The following is an 18,045-nucleotide window of genomic DNA, read 5'->3' as shown; positions in this document are numbered from 1 at the left end:
CCAGGTACAATACACAAGGGAACAACTCATGAACTTTCTCCCTAGAACGCCTGTGAGACACAGGATATGTTCCTCCTTCCCCCAATAGAGGGCGGATCCTGGAGATGCCGGTGTTGTGCCTGAGGCCCCATGAAAAAGACCTACATGTGCCCTTCATCTAGGCCTAAAGAATCAACCTTGGGAGTATCCTCTCAGATAGAACTGCAGGAACCTGGGCTAGAGAGGACTTTAATCTCAACTTTGTCACTGCCTTTCCCGTGGGATATGGAGTGGAAAGGCTAGATAAACAACACAAGAGGGGTGGAGGGTTCGCAGCTATATTTAGAGATAGACTCTGTTGTAATTTTGATCCCCTGGGTACCCCCTCCGATATTTGCAAAGAAGCCTATTTTAAACTAAAACAAGGAAATTTGATAAGGCTGAAGGACTCCTAGTCTACCACCCAACAGGTCTCAAGAAGATTTTCCTAGAGAACTGGCCTCAAATCACTGAGCCTCTCATCTCGCTTGAACGGTGTTTGGTACTGGGAGATTTTAATTTCCACCTGGAGGATAGAGAGGATAAGGACACTCTATCCCTTCTGGATTACATGCCCTGTTTTGGCTGGAGTCAATTGGTCATCTCGAGCACACATGCAGCAGGTCATGTACTTCATGGTATGTTCCCCATACAGGAACTGGTCACAGTGGGCCAATGTCAGCAGTTACAATGGTTGGATCATTGTCTGATCCCTTTCAGAATTACACAGAAGTTGTCCGCACCCCAAGAACAAACCTAATATTTGAGTCTAATTGGGGGCGAGTCAAAAAGGAAGACTTGCATCTGGCCTTATTGGGGTGTCAGGAGAGGCTTGAAGGGGGACAGGGTTCTCGGGAACAGAACTTTGACTACTGGATGAGGGAAGCCTTTAAGTAAATTGCACCACTTAGGGAGATTAAAATAAAGGCAGAAAAAAAGCAGCAGCCCCGTGGTACACGGATGATCTCAAGGCCCTTCAGAGGCAAAGTATAAAACAAGAAAAAAATGGAAATTAGATTCTGGGCCATTAGAAAAAGTGAAGCTTAGGGAGCTTTGTAGAACTTACAAAGGGGCCGTTAGAGCTGCCAAATCATGCTTTTATTCCCAGAAAATCAGATGTGCTTCCAATACCCCAAAATAATTGTTTAAAGTGGTTAAGGCACTTGCTGCTCCCTCTCAGGAAATACACAACTCACAAATATTTTGCAATAGACTGGCCAAGTTCTTTTGAGGTAAAATCCTAAGAATTAATTCTGAATTTTCTTCCCCAAGCATAGATCAGGGGACTTTTTGATCCATCACCAGAGATTAAACTGATAGAGGCCCAATACTGACAAAATGTGCTCCTCTAGGCACCAGCAAACTTTATTCCCTTCTAGCTGGAATTCACTTGGGGTCCCGCAGAGACCCCTGCCCGCCAAGAGTACTTCAGTTAGTGAGTGACTCTATCACTGTGCCACTGGTGATTTTATTTTTGCAGAGGTTCTGGATTCCAGGGGGTTTCCACCCACTTGGAAGGAAACAATAATCATGCCCATTAAGAAAAAACCTGGAGGGAAACCAGACAACTTTAAAAACCCATGCCCCACTGCCCTCCTGCCTACCCTTGCAAAAATTCAGGAAACAAATATCAACTAAAAGCTGGCCACTTTCTTGCTTAACCCTGACTGGTTGGATGCCTCCTAGCATGAGTTCCGGAAAAACCATAGCACGGAATCCACTTTGATTGCCACCACAGATTCTATTAGGAGACAGGTTGACCAGGAAGGTGGTGCCATCCTGATACTATTGGACCTGTCGGTGGCGTTCAGCACTATCTCGCCCCAAATTTTGCTACACCGCCTACATCAGGCAGGACTGAGTGGTCCGGCTAGGAGTATCCTGGAGTCTTTTCTCAAAAACAGGACAATGACAGATAGCTGTGGGCACTACAGCTCAGCCCCTTTTCAGCTTCCTTGTGGAGTCTCTTAGCCCCACACTCTTTAATTTGTACATGACTCCTGTGGCTAAAATCATCAAATCTTTTAACTTCCAGGTATCGTCATATGCTGACGACACCAAAATTACTGTCAATGTTCATGACAATATACATATCATGGCAGTCAGATTTCAATCCTGCATGAAAGAAATCAGCAATTGGATGAACCATAATTGGTTAAAGATGAAAGGGGATAAAACACCTACATTTGGAATCATAGCTGGTGACCTGAGGTCTGTGGGACCCTTTCCACTCCTATTCCCAAAGCCAAGAACCTCGGGGTCATCTGCGGTTCAGATCTGACTTTTAATTCACAGATAAATAAAGTTGCCAATACCTGCCTTTGGATAATTAGAATTCTAAAATAAGTTCTGCCATTCATTCCTCCAGACCTCAGGGCGACAGTGGTGCTAGCCCTCATAATCTCCAGACTGGACTACTGTAATGCCTGGTATTAAAATATAAACCAAACATCCCTTCACAAGTTTCAGCTAATACAGAATGCTGCCGCTCGACTGGTGCTTGGTCTGCCAAAACTCTCCTCCATTACAGAAGGTCTGAAGAAACTACACTGGCTTCCCATCAGAAAATGCATTACCTTTAAGGTACTGTCCATGACTCATAAGGCCCTCCACTCTCAAGGATCAGGAATCCTGCAATCTGCCATTAATTGGTACACTCCCAACCGTCCTTTAAGATTGGCCCAGACAGGAAGAAGTAAAAAAGCTGAATGGGGAAACAAAGCCTTCGCAATGGCTGTCAGGTTCTGGAACTCGCTCCCTCCAAAAATTAGAGGGATTTCGTCCCTCCTGCCATTTCGAAAGCATCTAAAGAATTAGCTGTTTGTATTATAGGTGGCTGCTCCTCTTCAGCCTCTTCTTACCTCCTTAGTGCTTCGATATCGCTGATCTGAATGCGCTTTTACAAATAACATAAATACTAAATACAAATACTAGTAACATGTGTGATGTTCTGACAACTGCTTGTGTAGCAGGGTATTACTGATACATGTTGTGTTAGGTCTAATGATGTTTTATACAATACAGTTTATTTATTTTTATATAACTTGTTGTTGTGTTTCCTTGTGGTGTATTTAGTGTGTCACATGTGTTGTGACCTCTGGGATAAGCCTGACTACTCGTGCCAAGCTACCAAAGGGTGAGCAGGGGTTATCTTGGGTGTGTAACTCCCTCGCCCTGACTAGAGTGGTGGTTTTGCCTGGGTTAGTTACATACCCTAGCCAACCAGAAACCCCATTTCTAACACCAGCTTTAATTTAATTATTGCAATATTGAGCTGTGTCCTAATACAGCCCTGTGATTAAGGAATCCTAGGAGACCTAGGTAAGGAGCCCCAGAGCTTCTGGGAAATCTTGGTATTTCTTGAAAAGTGTTTTGTACTGCTACCCGTGCCTGTTTACTGTAGGCTCCCTGTGTTTCAGGCAGCTTGACTTTTTTAAACTGCTGTTTTTTTTTGCCATAACTGAAATTTCCCTCCTAGTTTGCAGCAAAAGACTGCATAAAGTCAACCTCCCCCTCTTTTTTAAGTACGAAGGCTACATACACCTCAGTGGCTAACCAAAGTGTGTTGAGGAGGCTGCTTATTCTTTTTCTGTGATTTAAATTGTGTTTACAAAGTGTCTGCATCACCAGTTTTTGCCTTAAAAAAGCCAAATATCTGAGTTTGAGGCAAGCAGTATTTCAGTGTTTTACAGTCTCTCCCTAACCTGGAAAATATACTCTGCAAGCTTGGAAGTGTAGATTCGGCCTTTCTGTATCCAAGGAGATTCTGAATAGAGCAGCAGCTTCCTTTTCCCTTCCCCCAGGGGCTTGGGCTTGCTGATTAGCTCTCCAACTCCCAGGTAACCTCAGCCCTCCTTAAAAACCTGCACTGGGCCACCACACATATTACCTCTTCCAGTGCTCAAAACTAACACAAACACCCCTGACCCACATCCATCCCCTCTTACATACCTCATAAACTCTTCTTTAAAATACAACGCCCACTGTAATATTCTAATAGCACTCACCAGTACTAACACACATACAAATCATTAACAGAAAACCAGTACATCAATATCTCCTCTCACTATTCCACAAAAACAAAACAGACCACACCCATCAGCACATCAAAACTTTCATAATACTTTGTCATACCCACTCCCACACTCATGATTACACAAAGAATACAAATCCTGAACAATCGTTGCTCCTACATTCTCACTCTTCATAAAACATCTACCACAAGCACCCCAACACAGCAACATTCATTCATGCGCCTCTCATCCATTGCACAACTTAAAGCCTTACATTATGATCCACATGCTCCTCCACCACCCTTAACCCATATTCCTTTCACACTAAATAGACACAAACAAAATAAATAACATGGCACTCTTAACAACTTTGCCTCCCATTGTATATTACATTATAAGGCTACTCTACAAAAAAAGAACACTCTTCATGTCTCTCACAGCGACCTTGTCCACCACCAACACACACAGACCCAACAAAATGCCTCCACAGCCTGCTGAAAGAGGAACACTATGTTGAAAAACAGGACTATTGTGACCCTCACACCATTAGCACAACTAACAACACACCTGCTACAAGCTCAAAATATACTGCTCACCCTTCTCCAAAACAAAACAACACCGCCACAAACACACATTTTCTAAACTGTCTGCTTATGAATGTTTGATCACTCTCTAAAAACAAGCACTGTACCTACGACCTGCTCACGGACACACAACCTGACTTACTATTCATAACAGAATCATGGTTGGGAGATGACATTGCCCCAGTGTTGCATGAAGCCGTTCCTCCAGGCTATCAAACCATCACACAAAACCGTATAGGACAGAGAGGAGGTGAACTAACTATTAGTTTAAAAAGCAATAAATATCAGTAAAACAGACAACATTTCCATACAAGGTTGTGAGGCCCTCCTCACCAGATGCAACCCTACAGCAACTTCCTTCTGTAACTTTCTGCTCCTGTACAGACCTCCACCTAACAACTCAACATTCCTATACACTTTCTAGGTACAGTCTCAAACCTTATAACATTATACTCAAACCTATGCATTCTTGGGGACCTAGACATTTGGTTTGACAAACCGAATATGCCCCATCCAAAAGCTATCACCACTGGCCTAGTCACATTGAACCTACATCAGATTGTACATAATCCCACACACATCGCTGGACACATCCTAGATGTAATTTTTGCAAAGCCTGAACTAGTTACCGTTTATAGCATCATGCCAATCACATGGTCAGACCACCATTTGATAACTTGCCGACATAAAACACCACAAATCAACACACCCCATAGCAGCTTACATATATGCACTTATCAACCATGGAGCAAACTCAATTTTGAAGACTTAGAAACACAACTAACAGCCAACATAGGTCTACATACAATTAATTCTGTTCCAAAACTTTATGAGTGGCTACAGGAAGCTTTTGATATCCTAATACCACTCAGAAAAACTAAACATGACAAAAGAAAACCAACATCCTGGAGAAACACAGAGCTTAAAACGATAAACCAACAAATCAGAAGGTTGCAATGGACCTGGCTCAAAACAAACAACATTCAAGACAAACTTCAGCTACACAAACTTGACAGAATATACAAATCATCAATCAAAAAAAGCTAAAAATAGCTACTACTCAGGCGGAGTTCTAAATGCTAAATCTGCAACCGCAGAATTTTATAAAATTCTCAATGAAATTAAAAAATCTAAATCCATGGAAGGAACTCATCCCATTACTCAAGATTTCACGGACAAACTGGCAACTCATTACACAACCAATACTGACACATTGGACTCATATTTAAAACAGAAGAAAAACATCATCACCAACTCCTTTCCTAAAATCCCCTCCAAGAATAAACCAACCCAGCCTCTGCATTCCCTCAAACAAAATCACAAGGTGAATTTATGGATTTGGTCAAAGCAAGCAGGCCTTCTGGTTGCCCTTCTGACCCTTGTCCAACACACATCTTCAAGAACATTCTTTTATCTACTTCTGCTACCACACCTGTAAGAAGAATCATCAATACCTCTTTAACTACAGGAACTTTTCTGAAGACTTAAAAAAGGCATACATACGTCCGTTATTAAATAAAACAAACCTAGACCCACAGGACCCCAATAACTACAGACCAATCACAAATGGACCTTTCCTGGGCAAACTGATAGAAAGAGCAGCAGTCGCCCAGATGTCACAATTCATTGAAGACAATTCCATACTTTCAGACTACCAAACTGGATTCCACCTAGGAAGAGGCACTGAATTGGCACTCATAGCAATCTGGGATGATTTTAAAAACACAGTCAACCGTATTGGAGTTGCTGCACTACTTCACTTGGACCTCTCAGCTGCCTTTGATACTGTTGACCATGACACTTTAATTTAAAGACTCCACGTAGATGGCATAGAAGGGTCTGCTCTAGACTGGATTACATCCTGCCTTCAAAACAGAACTAATATTGTCTATTCTCCCCCCTTCTCATCCAAACCCTACCTCAGAAAAGCAGGGGTTCCCCAAGGATCAATCATCTCACCTATGCTTTTAAACATTTGCATGATGTCATTACCAGAACTGATCAATGATTTCCAACTTGCATGCTACAACTATGCAGATAACACACAAATACTACTTAAATTGGAATACTCCAATGACATTGAATACTCAGAAATCTTCAGTTGCCTCAGAGCCATTGATCAAGGTATGACTTGGAGCCATCTCAAACTAAACGCTTCCAAAACAGAAGTACTCACATGTGACGACTGGAAAAATTATGACCCACTGTGCCTGACGATCTCGGACCACCTCCTCAGGTATCCAAGGAAGTTAAAAACCTTGTAATTACCATGGACTCCAAGTTAACATTGAATGCCGAAGTGGACAAATTAGCATGATCAAGCTTCATCACGTTGAAGACTCTGCGACGCATCTTCCCCCACCTTGGATTTCTACACAAGGTGCGCACTACCATATTTCTTGTACTATCCAAACTGGATTATTGCCAATGGCCTCTACCATGGATCATCTCTATCTATTATGAAAAAGCTACAACATATTCAGAACTCAGCTGCCAAGCTACTATTACATGTAAGGTCACACCTCACACCTCCCCTGCCTTGAGGGCACTACACTGGTTACCCTTTGCCAGAACATCCACCTTCAAGCTGCTTTGCATCACCCACAAAGCTATACATGGAACAGGACTGCTTTTCATCAGAAACTAAATAATCAAATATATTCACCAAAGAGACCTCCGCTCAAGATTGGCACAAACTTACGTTTGCGTCGTTTTCTGACTCAAAATTGGCGCAAACTTACAAAATACAATTGTATTGCGCAGCTTTTGCGTCAAATAAATGACGCATATGTGGTGCTAAAAAAGTATAAATATGGTCTCAAACGTTTATGGGGGGGTGGGTGGGAGCTAGTCACCAGCAGATGGCCACCGTCGTCTAGGATTAAAACAATGTAGAAAAACTCCTTCAAACGTGTCTTAGTAACTTGGAGGTGTTTTTCTTTGCCTTTCGTCCTTTCTTTCCATTGTGAACTTTATATATTTTGTGGCTCATTTAAAGTATAGCAATGAGTTGCAAATGTGATGTACCAGATCAATTGCAAAATATAAGTCTAGAGTGCACAATTTGATGTAAGAAAGGTTGTGAAAGTCACCTGATATACCTCAAAATGATTAAGACATGTTTGAAGGAGTGTGGCTACAGTCTGAGTTTTGGATTTCATTTATGCTAATGGCCACTTTGGAAAAGGACATTTGAGATGAAGCCAAAAATGATGTAGAGATACCTTTAGGAAAGCCTACCTTTGCTGCCAAGGAGATGTAGTTGCAATGAATTCACTTGTGTTAGCTTTCCTTCTCTTTGGTGGATGTAATTAGTTAAACAATGATATGTGTAGTGCATCCGTGCTCAGAGAAAGTAGAGCTGGTACACTAATAAAATTAATCACTGGTTGATTTTTATCGATAGTGGGATCTCGATTGTACAAGAAAAAAAAATCACAAAAGACCATGCTGGGACTGGCCCGACCAACATGTTTGCTCTGAACAGGATTTATAATGAGGAAGGCCTTTGAACTCACGAAAGCCCTCCCAAATATTCTGTCTCTGATGATAGTTTGGAGACACCTGTTTCTAGAGCCAGTCAGGGGAGTTTTGCCAACTGTGGACCATTATTTTAATAATGCGGGCTCTGGGAGGAGTTTAGATGTTCCGAATTCTGGAGCGACCATCCTGTCATCTTGGAAGACCCTATATGAAAGTACTCTGGGTCTTGTTTCTAAGAAAGGAAACACAAACCTACAGATAAAGTAGGTAGGCGTGGCTCTTGGAATTATTTTGGAATGGATTAATATTACCAATAATCACTGGCTAGTGTGCATTATAAAACAGGCTTCCAACCATCCACCCCTTAATGCATTACTGAATGTGGGAGAAACAAAAAATAAGAACAACTGCTGCTGTCTGCCTGAATAAATACGAAAACCTAAATCTGCATCTCCTGGTACACGTCGTTTTGGCAGTACTCTCATGGGACAGATCACCTGGCCTCCTGTTGACTTCAGAGAGTTGAATAATTAATTTAACCATTGAGAGTGAACTGACTGAACCTTACTGGAGCACTGAGTGAGTGGTTGATCTTGTCTCCCACAAGTATGGCCTGGAGCATAGAAGCTTTTCATAGTTGTTTAGGAACTGTGGGAGTGACAAACATGTTGTTATGTAGCCTCTTTAAGAAACAGAGACTCTTGAATGTGGAAGGACAATGGGTAGAGTCTTAAGTCTCCATTAGATCTTGACTCGCGCCACCAGGAAGAGCCACGAAGTTTAAAAGTATTTGAGTATACCAGCCTGAATGGCAAATGTTGGACCTGACCCCTTCTGCGTTATTATCCAAGAATTTTTTCCATCTTTTGCCTTTCTTTTCTTAACGTGCTTTTGTTGACTTTTAAGACTCTATGCAACTTTTCCCTGCTAACCAGTGGTAAACTGTAGGAAAGTACCATCTTGCCTGGCATGTTACCCCCATATTTCACTGTATATATGTTGTTGTAGTGTATGTGTCACTGGGACCCTGCCAGCCAGGGCCCCAGTGCTCATAAGTGTGCCCTGTATGTGTTCCCTGTGTGATGACTAACTGTCTCACTGAGGCTCTGCTAATCAGAACCTCAGTGGTTATGCTCTCTCTGCTTTCTAAATTGTCACTAACAGGCTAGTGACCAATTTCACCAATTCACATTGGCATACTGGAACACCCTTATAATTCCCTAGTATATGGTACTGAGGTACCCAGGGTATTGGGGTTCCAGGAGATCCCTATGGGCTGCAGCATTTCTTTTGCCACCCATAGGGAGCTCTGACAATTCTTACACAGGCCTGCCACTGCAGCCTGAGTGAAATAACATCCACGTTATTTCACAGCCATTTACCTCTGCACTTAAGTAACTTATAAGTCACCTATATGTCTAACCTTCACCTGGTGAAGGTTGGGTGCTACGTTACTTAGTGTGTGGGCACCCTGACACTAGCCAAGGTGCACCCACATCGTTCAGGGCAAATTCCCCGGACTTTGTGAGTGCGGGGACACCATTTCACGCGTGCCCTATACATAGGTCACTACCTATATATGGCGTCAAAATGGTAACTCCGAACATGGCCATGTGACATGTCTAAGATCATGGAATTGTCACCCCAATGCCATTCTGGCATTGGGGTGACAATTCCATGATCCCCCGAGTCTCTAGCACAGACTCCTAGTACTGCCAAACTACCTTTCCCGGGGTTTCACTGCAGCAGCTGCTGCTGCCAACCCCTCAGACAGGTTTCTGCCCTCCCGGGGTCCAGCCAGGCTTGGCCCAGGAAGGCAGAACAAAGGACTTCCTCAGAGAGAGGGTGTTACACCCTCTCCCTTTGGAAAAAGGTGTCAGGGCTGGGGAGGAGTAGCCTCCCCCAGCCTCTGGAAATGCTTTGATGGACACATATGATGCCCATCTCTGCATAAGCCAGTCTACACTGGTTCAGGAATCCCCCAGCCCTGCTCTGGCACGAAACTGGACAAAGGAAAGAGGAGTAACCACTCCCCTGACCTGCCCCTCCCAGGGGAGGTGCCCAGAGCTCCTCCAATGTGCTCCAGACCTCTGCCATCTTGGAAACAGAGGTGTTGCTGGCACACTGGACTGCTCTGAGTGGCCAGTGCCATCAGGTGATGTCAGAGACTCCTTCTGATAGGCTCTTACCTGTGTTGCTAGCCTATCCTCCTTCCTAGGTAGCCAAACCTCCTTTTCTGGCTATTTAGGGTCTCTGCTTTGGGGAATTCTTTAGATATTGAATGCAAGAGCTCATCAGAGTTCCTCTGCATCTTTCTCTTCACCTTCTGCCAAAGGATCGACCGCTGACTGCTCAGGACGCCTGCAAAACCGCAACAAAGTAGCAAAGACGACTACTGCAACCTTGTATCGCTGATCCTGCCGCTTTCTCGCCTGTTTCCTGGTGGTGCATGCTCTGGGGGTAGTCTGCCTCCTTTCTGCACCAGGAGCTCTGAAGAAATCTCCCGTGGGTCGACAGAATCTTCCCCCTGCAACCGCAGGCAACAAAAGACTGCATCACCGGTCCTCTGGGTCCCCTCTCAGCACGACGAGCGTGGTCCCTGGAACTCAGCAACTCTGTCCAAGTGACTCCCACAGTCCAGTGACTCTTCAGTCCAAGTTTGGTGGAGGTAAGTCCTTGCCTCCCCACGCTAGACTGCATTGCTGGGTACCACGTGATTTGCAGCTGCTCCGGCTCCTGTGCACTCGTCCAGGATTTCCTTCATGCACAGCCAAGCCTGGGTCCCCGACACTCTAACCTGCAGTGCACAACCTCCTGAGTTGTCCTCCGGCGTCGTGGGACTCTCTTTTGTGTCTTCGGGTGAGCTCCGGTTTACTCCTCTTCCAAGTGCCTGTTCCGGTACTTCTGTGGGTGCTGCCTGCTTCTGTGAGGGCTCTCTGACTTGCTGGGCGCCCCCTCTGTTCCCTCATCCAAGTGGCGACATCCTGGTCCCTCCTGGGCCACAGCAGCATCCAAAAACCCTAACCGCAACCCCTGCAGCTAGCAAGGCTTGTTTGCGGTCTTTCTGCGTGGGAACACCTCTTCAAGCTTTTACACGACGTGGGACATCCATCCTCCAAAGGGCAAGTTTCTAGCCCTCTTCGTTCTTGCAGAATCCACAGCTTCTAGCATCCAGTGGTAGCTTCTTTGCACCCTCAGCTGGCATTTCCTGGGCATCTGCCCACTCTCGACTTTGTCGCGACTCTTGTACTTGGTCCCCTTGTTCCACAGGTACTCTCGTCCAGAAATCCACTTTGGTTGCTTTGCTGGTGTTGGTCTTCCTTGCAGAAATCCCCTATCACGACTTATGTGCTCTCTGGGGAATATAGGTGCACTTTACACCTACTTTTCAGGGTCTTGGGGTGGGCTATTTTTCTAACCCTCACTGTTTTCTTACAGTCCCAGCGACCCTCTACAAGTTCACATAGGTTTGGGGTCCATTCGTGGTTTGCATTCCACTTTTGGAGTATATGGTTTGTGTTGCCCCTATACCTATGTGCTCCTATTGCAATCTACTGTAACTTTACATTGCTTGCATTAATTCCTTTGGCTATTACTGCATATTTTTGGTATTGTGTACATATATGTTGTGTATATTTGGCATCCTCATACTGAGGGTACTCACAGAGATACTTTTGGCATATTGTCATAAAAATAAAGTACCTTTATTTTTAGTATATCTGTGTATTGTGTTTTCTTATGATATTGTGCATATGACACCAATGGTATAGTAGGAGCTTTGCATGTCTCCTAGTTCAGCTTAAGCTGCTCTGCTATAGCTACCTTCTATCAGCCTAAGCTGCTAGAAACACCTCTTCTACACTAATAAGGGATAACTGGACCTGGTACAGAGTGTAAGTACCCCTTGGTACCCACTACAAGCCAGCTCAGACTCCTACATAAACTGCTTGTGTTCTCCTTTCTGAACAACGGTAAAGTCGCCCTAAACTTACTTGGTAAATTTGATTTACTTGTAAGTCCCTAGTAAATGGGTCTGTCTGTACCCAGGACCCGTAAATTAAGTTCTTCTAGTAGGTAGTAGCACTCATTGTGCCATCCGCAAAGTACTCTTTAAAACACGTCTCAGGCCTGTCCTTGCAGCTATAGTGCAGTTTTAAACTGCCAATTCAACCTGAAAAAATAAATCTTCTGCCAGACCTAAACCTTCCTATTTAGTACTTATGAGCCACTCCTATGGTAAGCTTTAAAGGTTCATAGGGCAGGGTACACTGTAATTAAAAAGTAGTGCATGTGTGACTAAGTTTTACATGTCCTGATGTTTTTTTACTGTTTTGAGGTCTATTTCTCCTATAGGCTAACACTGCGTTACCTTATTTCATTTAAAAAGTGCTAACTTTGGATTGAGAGCAGATGGAGGTAAGCTCTTTACACTTAAATTTATTGTAATTTAAAATTATCTTTAACAGTGTAGGTGAAGTTTAGTTTGGGATTTTGCTTGTGTTTATACTTTATACTTTATATATCGCCTCTAAGTTAAGCTTGACTGCTTTTGTACCAAGCTACCAGTGGGTTATGCAAAGGTTAATTTAGTGACTTTTGTGGTTCAATCTGACAGGTTTGAGATTGTAGCTTGAGTGGCGCTTCCACACAAGGTCTTTTGAGACAGAGGAGTTTTCTGCTAAGTTTTTCTTCTTTTTGTCGAATTGTGACCTCTAGTTGCAGCTTTTGCTGGCACAGACTAAAATTAACATTCATACTCATTGCTGTCGTGGCCATTCCCCCTCTTAAAAATGTTTAAAAAATTGCTTCCCTGGTAACCTTAATCCAATTTGGACTATTTTGTGTAATTTCTTTATTACCTTATACTTAACTTTACTGAATTGGTTTGTGAATATTATTGTCTGCTGTCCTGGCTTTACTATTGTTTTGGTGCTGCTTAACTACTTAATATTTAACATACATTGGCTTGAGTTATATGTGCTATTTAGACAATGCCTGGAAGCAATCACGATGCTGTGGATTAACAGAAAAAAATATGATTCCAACATTCACAGTGCAATTTCAAGCCAGAAAGAAACCCAAGATTGGCACTTGACTTGAGGGCACAATAGGAGCAAGATTTGGGAGCCTTTGGAGACAATGAATGGCTTGACGCCTTGACATTCCTTTGAGAAGTTGCAATTGAATCTGGGTTCCACCTGGTACAATTAAAAATACTCCATAAGTCCTATTTTACATGCACCGTCAAAGTAAAATTGGGCAGGACAACTGACGCATGCTCCCTTAGGAGTTGTGGTCACTACCACCAGGTAGTCCCATATTATATTTAAGAAGGACCCCTCCTTCTTAAATATAATATGGGACTACCTGGTGGTGCAGCAGTACTGGGTATCAGAGGTTGAGTGCGTGAATGAAGTGTGTGGGAGTAGGATGTAGGGCTCAGCAAAATGGTGTTTGCTGAATATATGGTATGCAACAGACCTTAACAGAATGGAGAACGGCCAAATGCAATATAGCACAGCTGTGGGGAGCGGCACCCCTATTGAGAGACTGGAAACACAACATGGATTGGTGCATGCTGGCAAAAAGGGTAATTTATTAAAGCCGGGGCTGCCCGCAAAAATGGACAAAAAATTGGGGACAGTGGAATGCTCATAGAGGTAGTCCTTGCACCTCGAACATATCAAACAATAACGCCAGATTCACTGCTGTTCAGCTAAGCCTGATTGCTGTTGTGGATGAGAAAGGGGGGGCTGGGCGCCATATGCAATAAGAGTAATATTGCAAGTACTTTCTTGAAACCTGCTAGTTCATCAATGGTATGTACGTATGGTGTTTTTATGCACTTGCTTTGTTTCAAATACAAAGATCTCATAAAAAAATTGGCACTTGAAGTAAGGCTAGATTGATGGACTGTGACACATGACATGTTTTGGGCAAAAGCACACTAGTTTGTAACCTCCAAACGTGAAGAACTAATCTCATGCTGCTCTACTGAAACACACAATTCAGTGGATGGTGCATAGATCCCTAGAAAATCTCACTTGATAATACAAACACTGCAAATGGAGACACCTGAAAATGGTGGGTGACTTGCAGGCTTTTCTTCAGCTCTTCATCTGTCCATGGCTACCTATTTGCTGCTGAAGCAAAGGTGGACTAGACAGCATGGAAGTGAGGGATGGAAATGCTTGCATTAATCTGAACAAATGGTGATCACTCCCAGTGTATTTCATGCCATGGTTTCTTAACTATTCTGTGTCGTTACAGACAGACACCAACCATTTCCAAATAGGCTTTGGTCCTGCTATGATAGATACAGCATAGTCGAAACTTTTAAACCACTTCGCATCTGAAAGGGAGCTTAGGCAAGCTCAAAATGGTTTTGCCTTATTGGGTTTCATCAATGAGGAGTAGCTGGAGTTCCTGTTGAGAAGTCATTAAGAGATCGAAGGCCCCATTTTCAAAGAGTTTTAGCATTCGCAAACCCTCTGATTTACGGACTTGTGAACGTTAAAATCCATTTTTAAATGTACTAAACCCATTTAACAATTCAGAAAGGAATGTCCAAATTGTTAAATGGGTTTAGGAAACCATTAGGAATCACTATTTGGGGGAAGAGGGTGTGTTAAGGGTATCCCTTTCAAATACCGATGGTATTATGGTAAGGTTTTTTCAACCCCAATTTTAGTACAAACTCAAAGGAGTTGGTAACCCATTTGCAAACGGGAAGGGGAAAGGAAGGGACCCCTTCCAGTCACTGCTTACCAGTAAAAAATATTTGTAAATCTTTACATTTTTATTTTATCATTTCCCATTTTAGGAAAACAGCTGCATTTAAAAAAAGACTGCTTTATTTAAATGTAACCACAGACAAGATGGTCTACTGGCCTCGATCAGGCCATCATCCTTGTGATTGTGGCCAATTGCTGTGAGTCACAATTTAGGACTTACCTCACGCATAGTGATGAGGTCAGTTCGCAAAATACAAGTGCATTTGGTAAAGGTCGGAGCGCAAATTGAGACCACTTTTACAGAATTATTTTTTTCTACATGATGCCCTGGTCTCTTATAAACACTCTACCTGAATGCAGCATAACATTGTGTATTTTTTTGGGTCAGATGTATCAAAGCGTTTGACCCATTCTGAGTGTATGGGAAAATGTGTTCGTACCTATTGCCCTTTATTTGTTAATAACTATGGTGCTATTTGACAAATTACTTGTAAATAAGCTAAAGCTTCCCAAAAAGCATCTTCGGTTCAAGCAGAATCGTTCTCCATATTTATCATAATATGCATTACTAGATGAAAAGAGCAAAGTTAAATACATTTTTGGTGTGCGTTGTCTGTCACTGGACTTTGAACAAAACTTTAGTGGGAAGGGAGCTGACACTAAACAGTACTGGTTTCAGGGCATGGCCTCTCTTCTATCCTTCCCAATAAGGACTCTGAGAAACCACATTAACATCAAAGCTGTCAAATGTCGTAGGAGAATAATGTCAACATTCACTTCTTGGTCTTAGGCTAATGTAATTTGAGATATGGTCAGATCTACGGAAAGAAACAAGAAGCCAACACAAAACACATTTTAGGTAGTACCCTCTCAGATCATGCCATTAAAAGGGCAGTATCTTATGACACACTCAAGAAATGAAATTTAATTTTAGTGCTATAATGTCAGTTTGATGAACAATCATTATATCCAAATGCTGCTCCAAAAATGTAGAGCTCATTTTCATTTACTAACTTTAATTATTACATAAAGACTAAGGGCCTGGCTTTGAGTTTGATGGATAGGTTACACCATTACAACTGTGCGAGATATCCCGTCTGCCTTATCAAGAGGTGCATTTAATATTAGGGCATTTGCAATAAGGAAGGCGGAATATCCATCATGTTGCCCTAAGAGCCCAATTTATAGTCTGAAGAACGGTACTCCATCAAAAATGTGATAGATAGCCATACCCCTTTGTAAGTGCATTTTACGCGAGTGCTCTTGTAACAAGGCAGACCGGAAAGCCAGGGTTGGACTGTAACAGAGAATAGGCCTGGGCAGTAGAAATAAAAGCGGCCTCCACCAGTGAATTATATAGCTACAAAAAGTGGTCCATGTTTTCAAATTGAGGCAGTTTTGAACACTATAGGACAAGCTGTATAAATGTTTTGCAAATATTTGAAGACTGCATGGATTTGAGGAACAGTACAAATCTGCCCAGTAGACAATAAAACAGGCCTATAACTAACCTTTCAGACCAGCCCTTGGAACATTGCCTGATTGCCCTAAGGGCCAGGCTGACCCTGGAGACATCCGTCGAGTACCCTTTTACCAAACTCTAGATTAAACAGCAGGGGCTCATTCACTATGGCTGGGGATTTAGTTAACATGCAGAACCTTTTTGCCTTAGTAAAAAATATTTTATCAGTGCATTGAGATGTATTCCTTTAAAAGTGATAATTTTCAAACATACATTTTGAAGCATTAATTATTTCCCTTACCCTGAGAACACCACTAATAGTAAGTTAAAGAGGCAAGTCACTTGGAATGTGCACTTTATGGGTGGCCTGGGTTCCTATCATACATTAACAACATTATAGTTTATTAAATCAAACATAGAAGCAGGATTCGTACAGCACACACCATAAATCATGTATTTCAAGGTCATCTTAAATGTGATAATCCAAAAAAAGGAGTGAAAGTGAGACTAAACAATTGCCTAGGATCACACAATTTGGAAAAGTGGGTACGCTGGGATTCATTTCAGGTTTTCTGGTTTCCCATTGTTTATTTCAGCCACTAGATGTATATCATTTGCTTCTCCTACACCTACCTTGCTACCAATCCCCCAGCCACCCCACTTGACCCCACTGCCCTGGCATCAATGCGGCCCCCAGGCCCGTCACAGACCAAACTTTTTTGGCCCCTGGGAAAATGTTGCGAGTACCCATGATCTAGATTAAGGTCGGGAACACAGCTCCCCATTTCAGGAAAAGCAGAATAGAAATCCCTTATCCAAGACAAAAACCAATCTTCTTTATTTCAGGTTTTTTTTCTCATCTGACAAAATAATCATGTATTCCCCCCCACTATAAAAAAATGACAAATCAGATATATGTGCTCCTTTTTTCCTGGTTCCAATGTACTGAAGGAAGCTGATCTGCAGTCTCGTGAATTTTTTCAAAGTACGTTTGGCATATGCACGAAGAAAAAGCATGCTGTTCAAACCCAAAAGAAGGAAACTCATTCTCAAACATAAATCTTACCTATTTCCAGGTGGGTAGAAATACCACAGAAATCACCTCGTAGAAACAAATCGGAGAACAAAGTCAGAAAAATAGCAATCCGGATGTTGGACATTTTACAGGGATTTTAAACGCCACACTACGTGGAAAGGAAAACAGCCCCTACTGGCTCAATGAACTTTGTAGTTTGCATTTCACTTGTTTGCTTTTAGTCGCGTTACTGCCCACAATGAAATCTGACCTACCAAATTCCGGTAAAGTATGCAGAGGCATTTGATGTTCCATGTCGCAATGCCCAGTGAGGTAATTAAGTCTGTTTCTGCTCATTTTGCTGTATTCTTGCCCCTTTTAAGAGCTGTATATTAATAAAAGTCAAGCAGGGGTGTTAAAACTATCACATGTTGCAGCGCATATATTGAAAGTGACATCAACCAATTAGGCCACCAGTTAGGTCTAGTGGGGAAAATTCTGGCCCATGTGCAAACAGGAGCTTGTGCAGGGGTCGAAATCTTGAGTAGGGACTCAATTACTGCAGGCGGGGGCAGATTTATGTTTTTTTTTTTTTGTGCAATGCAGCAACCAAAGTTGCTGTCTTGCGCAAGGGGAAGAAAGCAGAGCCATGTTTATTAAAAATTGCCTGCTGCTGCTATCATCCTCTGTGCTGGAGCACTATAAAGTCCATCTAGGTCCAGGCACAACTTTGGCA

The 18,045-nt window shown here is 42.7% G+C and overlaps 1 protein-coding gene across 2 annotated transcripts in view; it reads right to left on the bottom strand.

Annotated features, from left to right (window-relative positions):
* Positions 1–17,506, bottom strand: part of GPLD1 (glycosylphosphatidylinositol specific phospholipase D1) — an 833,365-nt gene extending 815,859 nt beyond the window's left edge. Inside the window, exon 1 of one of the 2 annotated variants that reach the window (XM_069218887.1) lies at positions 17,361–17,506. In XM_069218887.1, the coding sequence (XP_069074988.1) occupies positions 17,361–17,454 (94 nt within the window). In that variant the 5' untranslated portion in view covers positions 17,455–17,506. The remainder of the gene's footprint in view (positions 1–17,360) is intronic. The other variant, XM_069218885.1, reaches the window with a different exon arrangement.
* Between the last annotated feature and the right edge of the window lie 539 nt (positions 17,507–18,045).

The sequence above is a fragment of the Pleurodeles waltl genome, chromosome 2_2, assembly GCF_031143425.1.
Source record: "Pleurodeles waltl isolate 20211129_DDA chromosome 2_2, aPleWal1.hap1.20221129, whole genome shotgun sequence".
Lineage (NCBI taxonomy): Eukaryota > Metazoa > Chordata > Amphibia > Caudata > Salamandridae > Pleurodeles > Pleurodeles waltl.
This window is presented reverse-complemented; position numbering and strand designations above follow the sequence as displayed.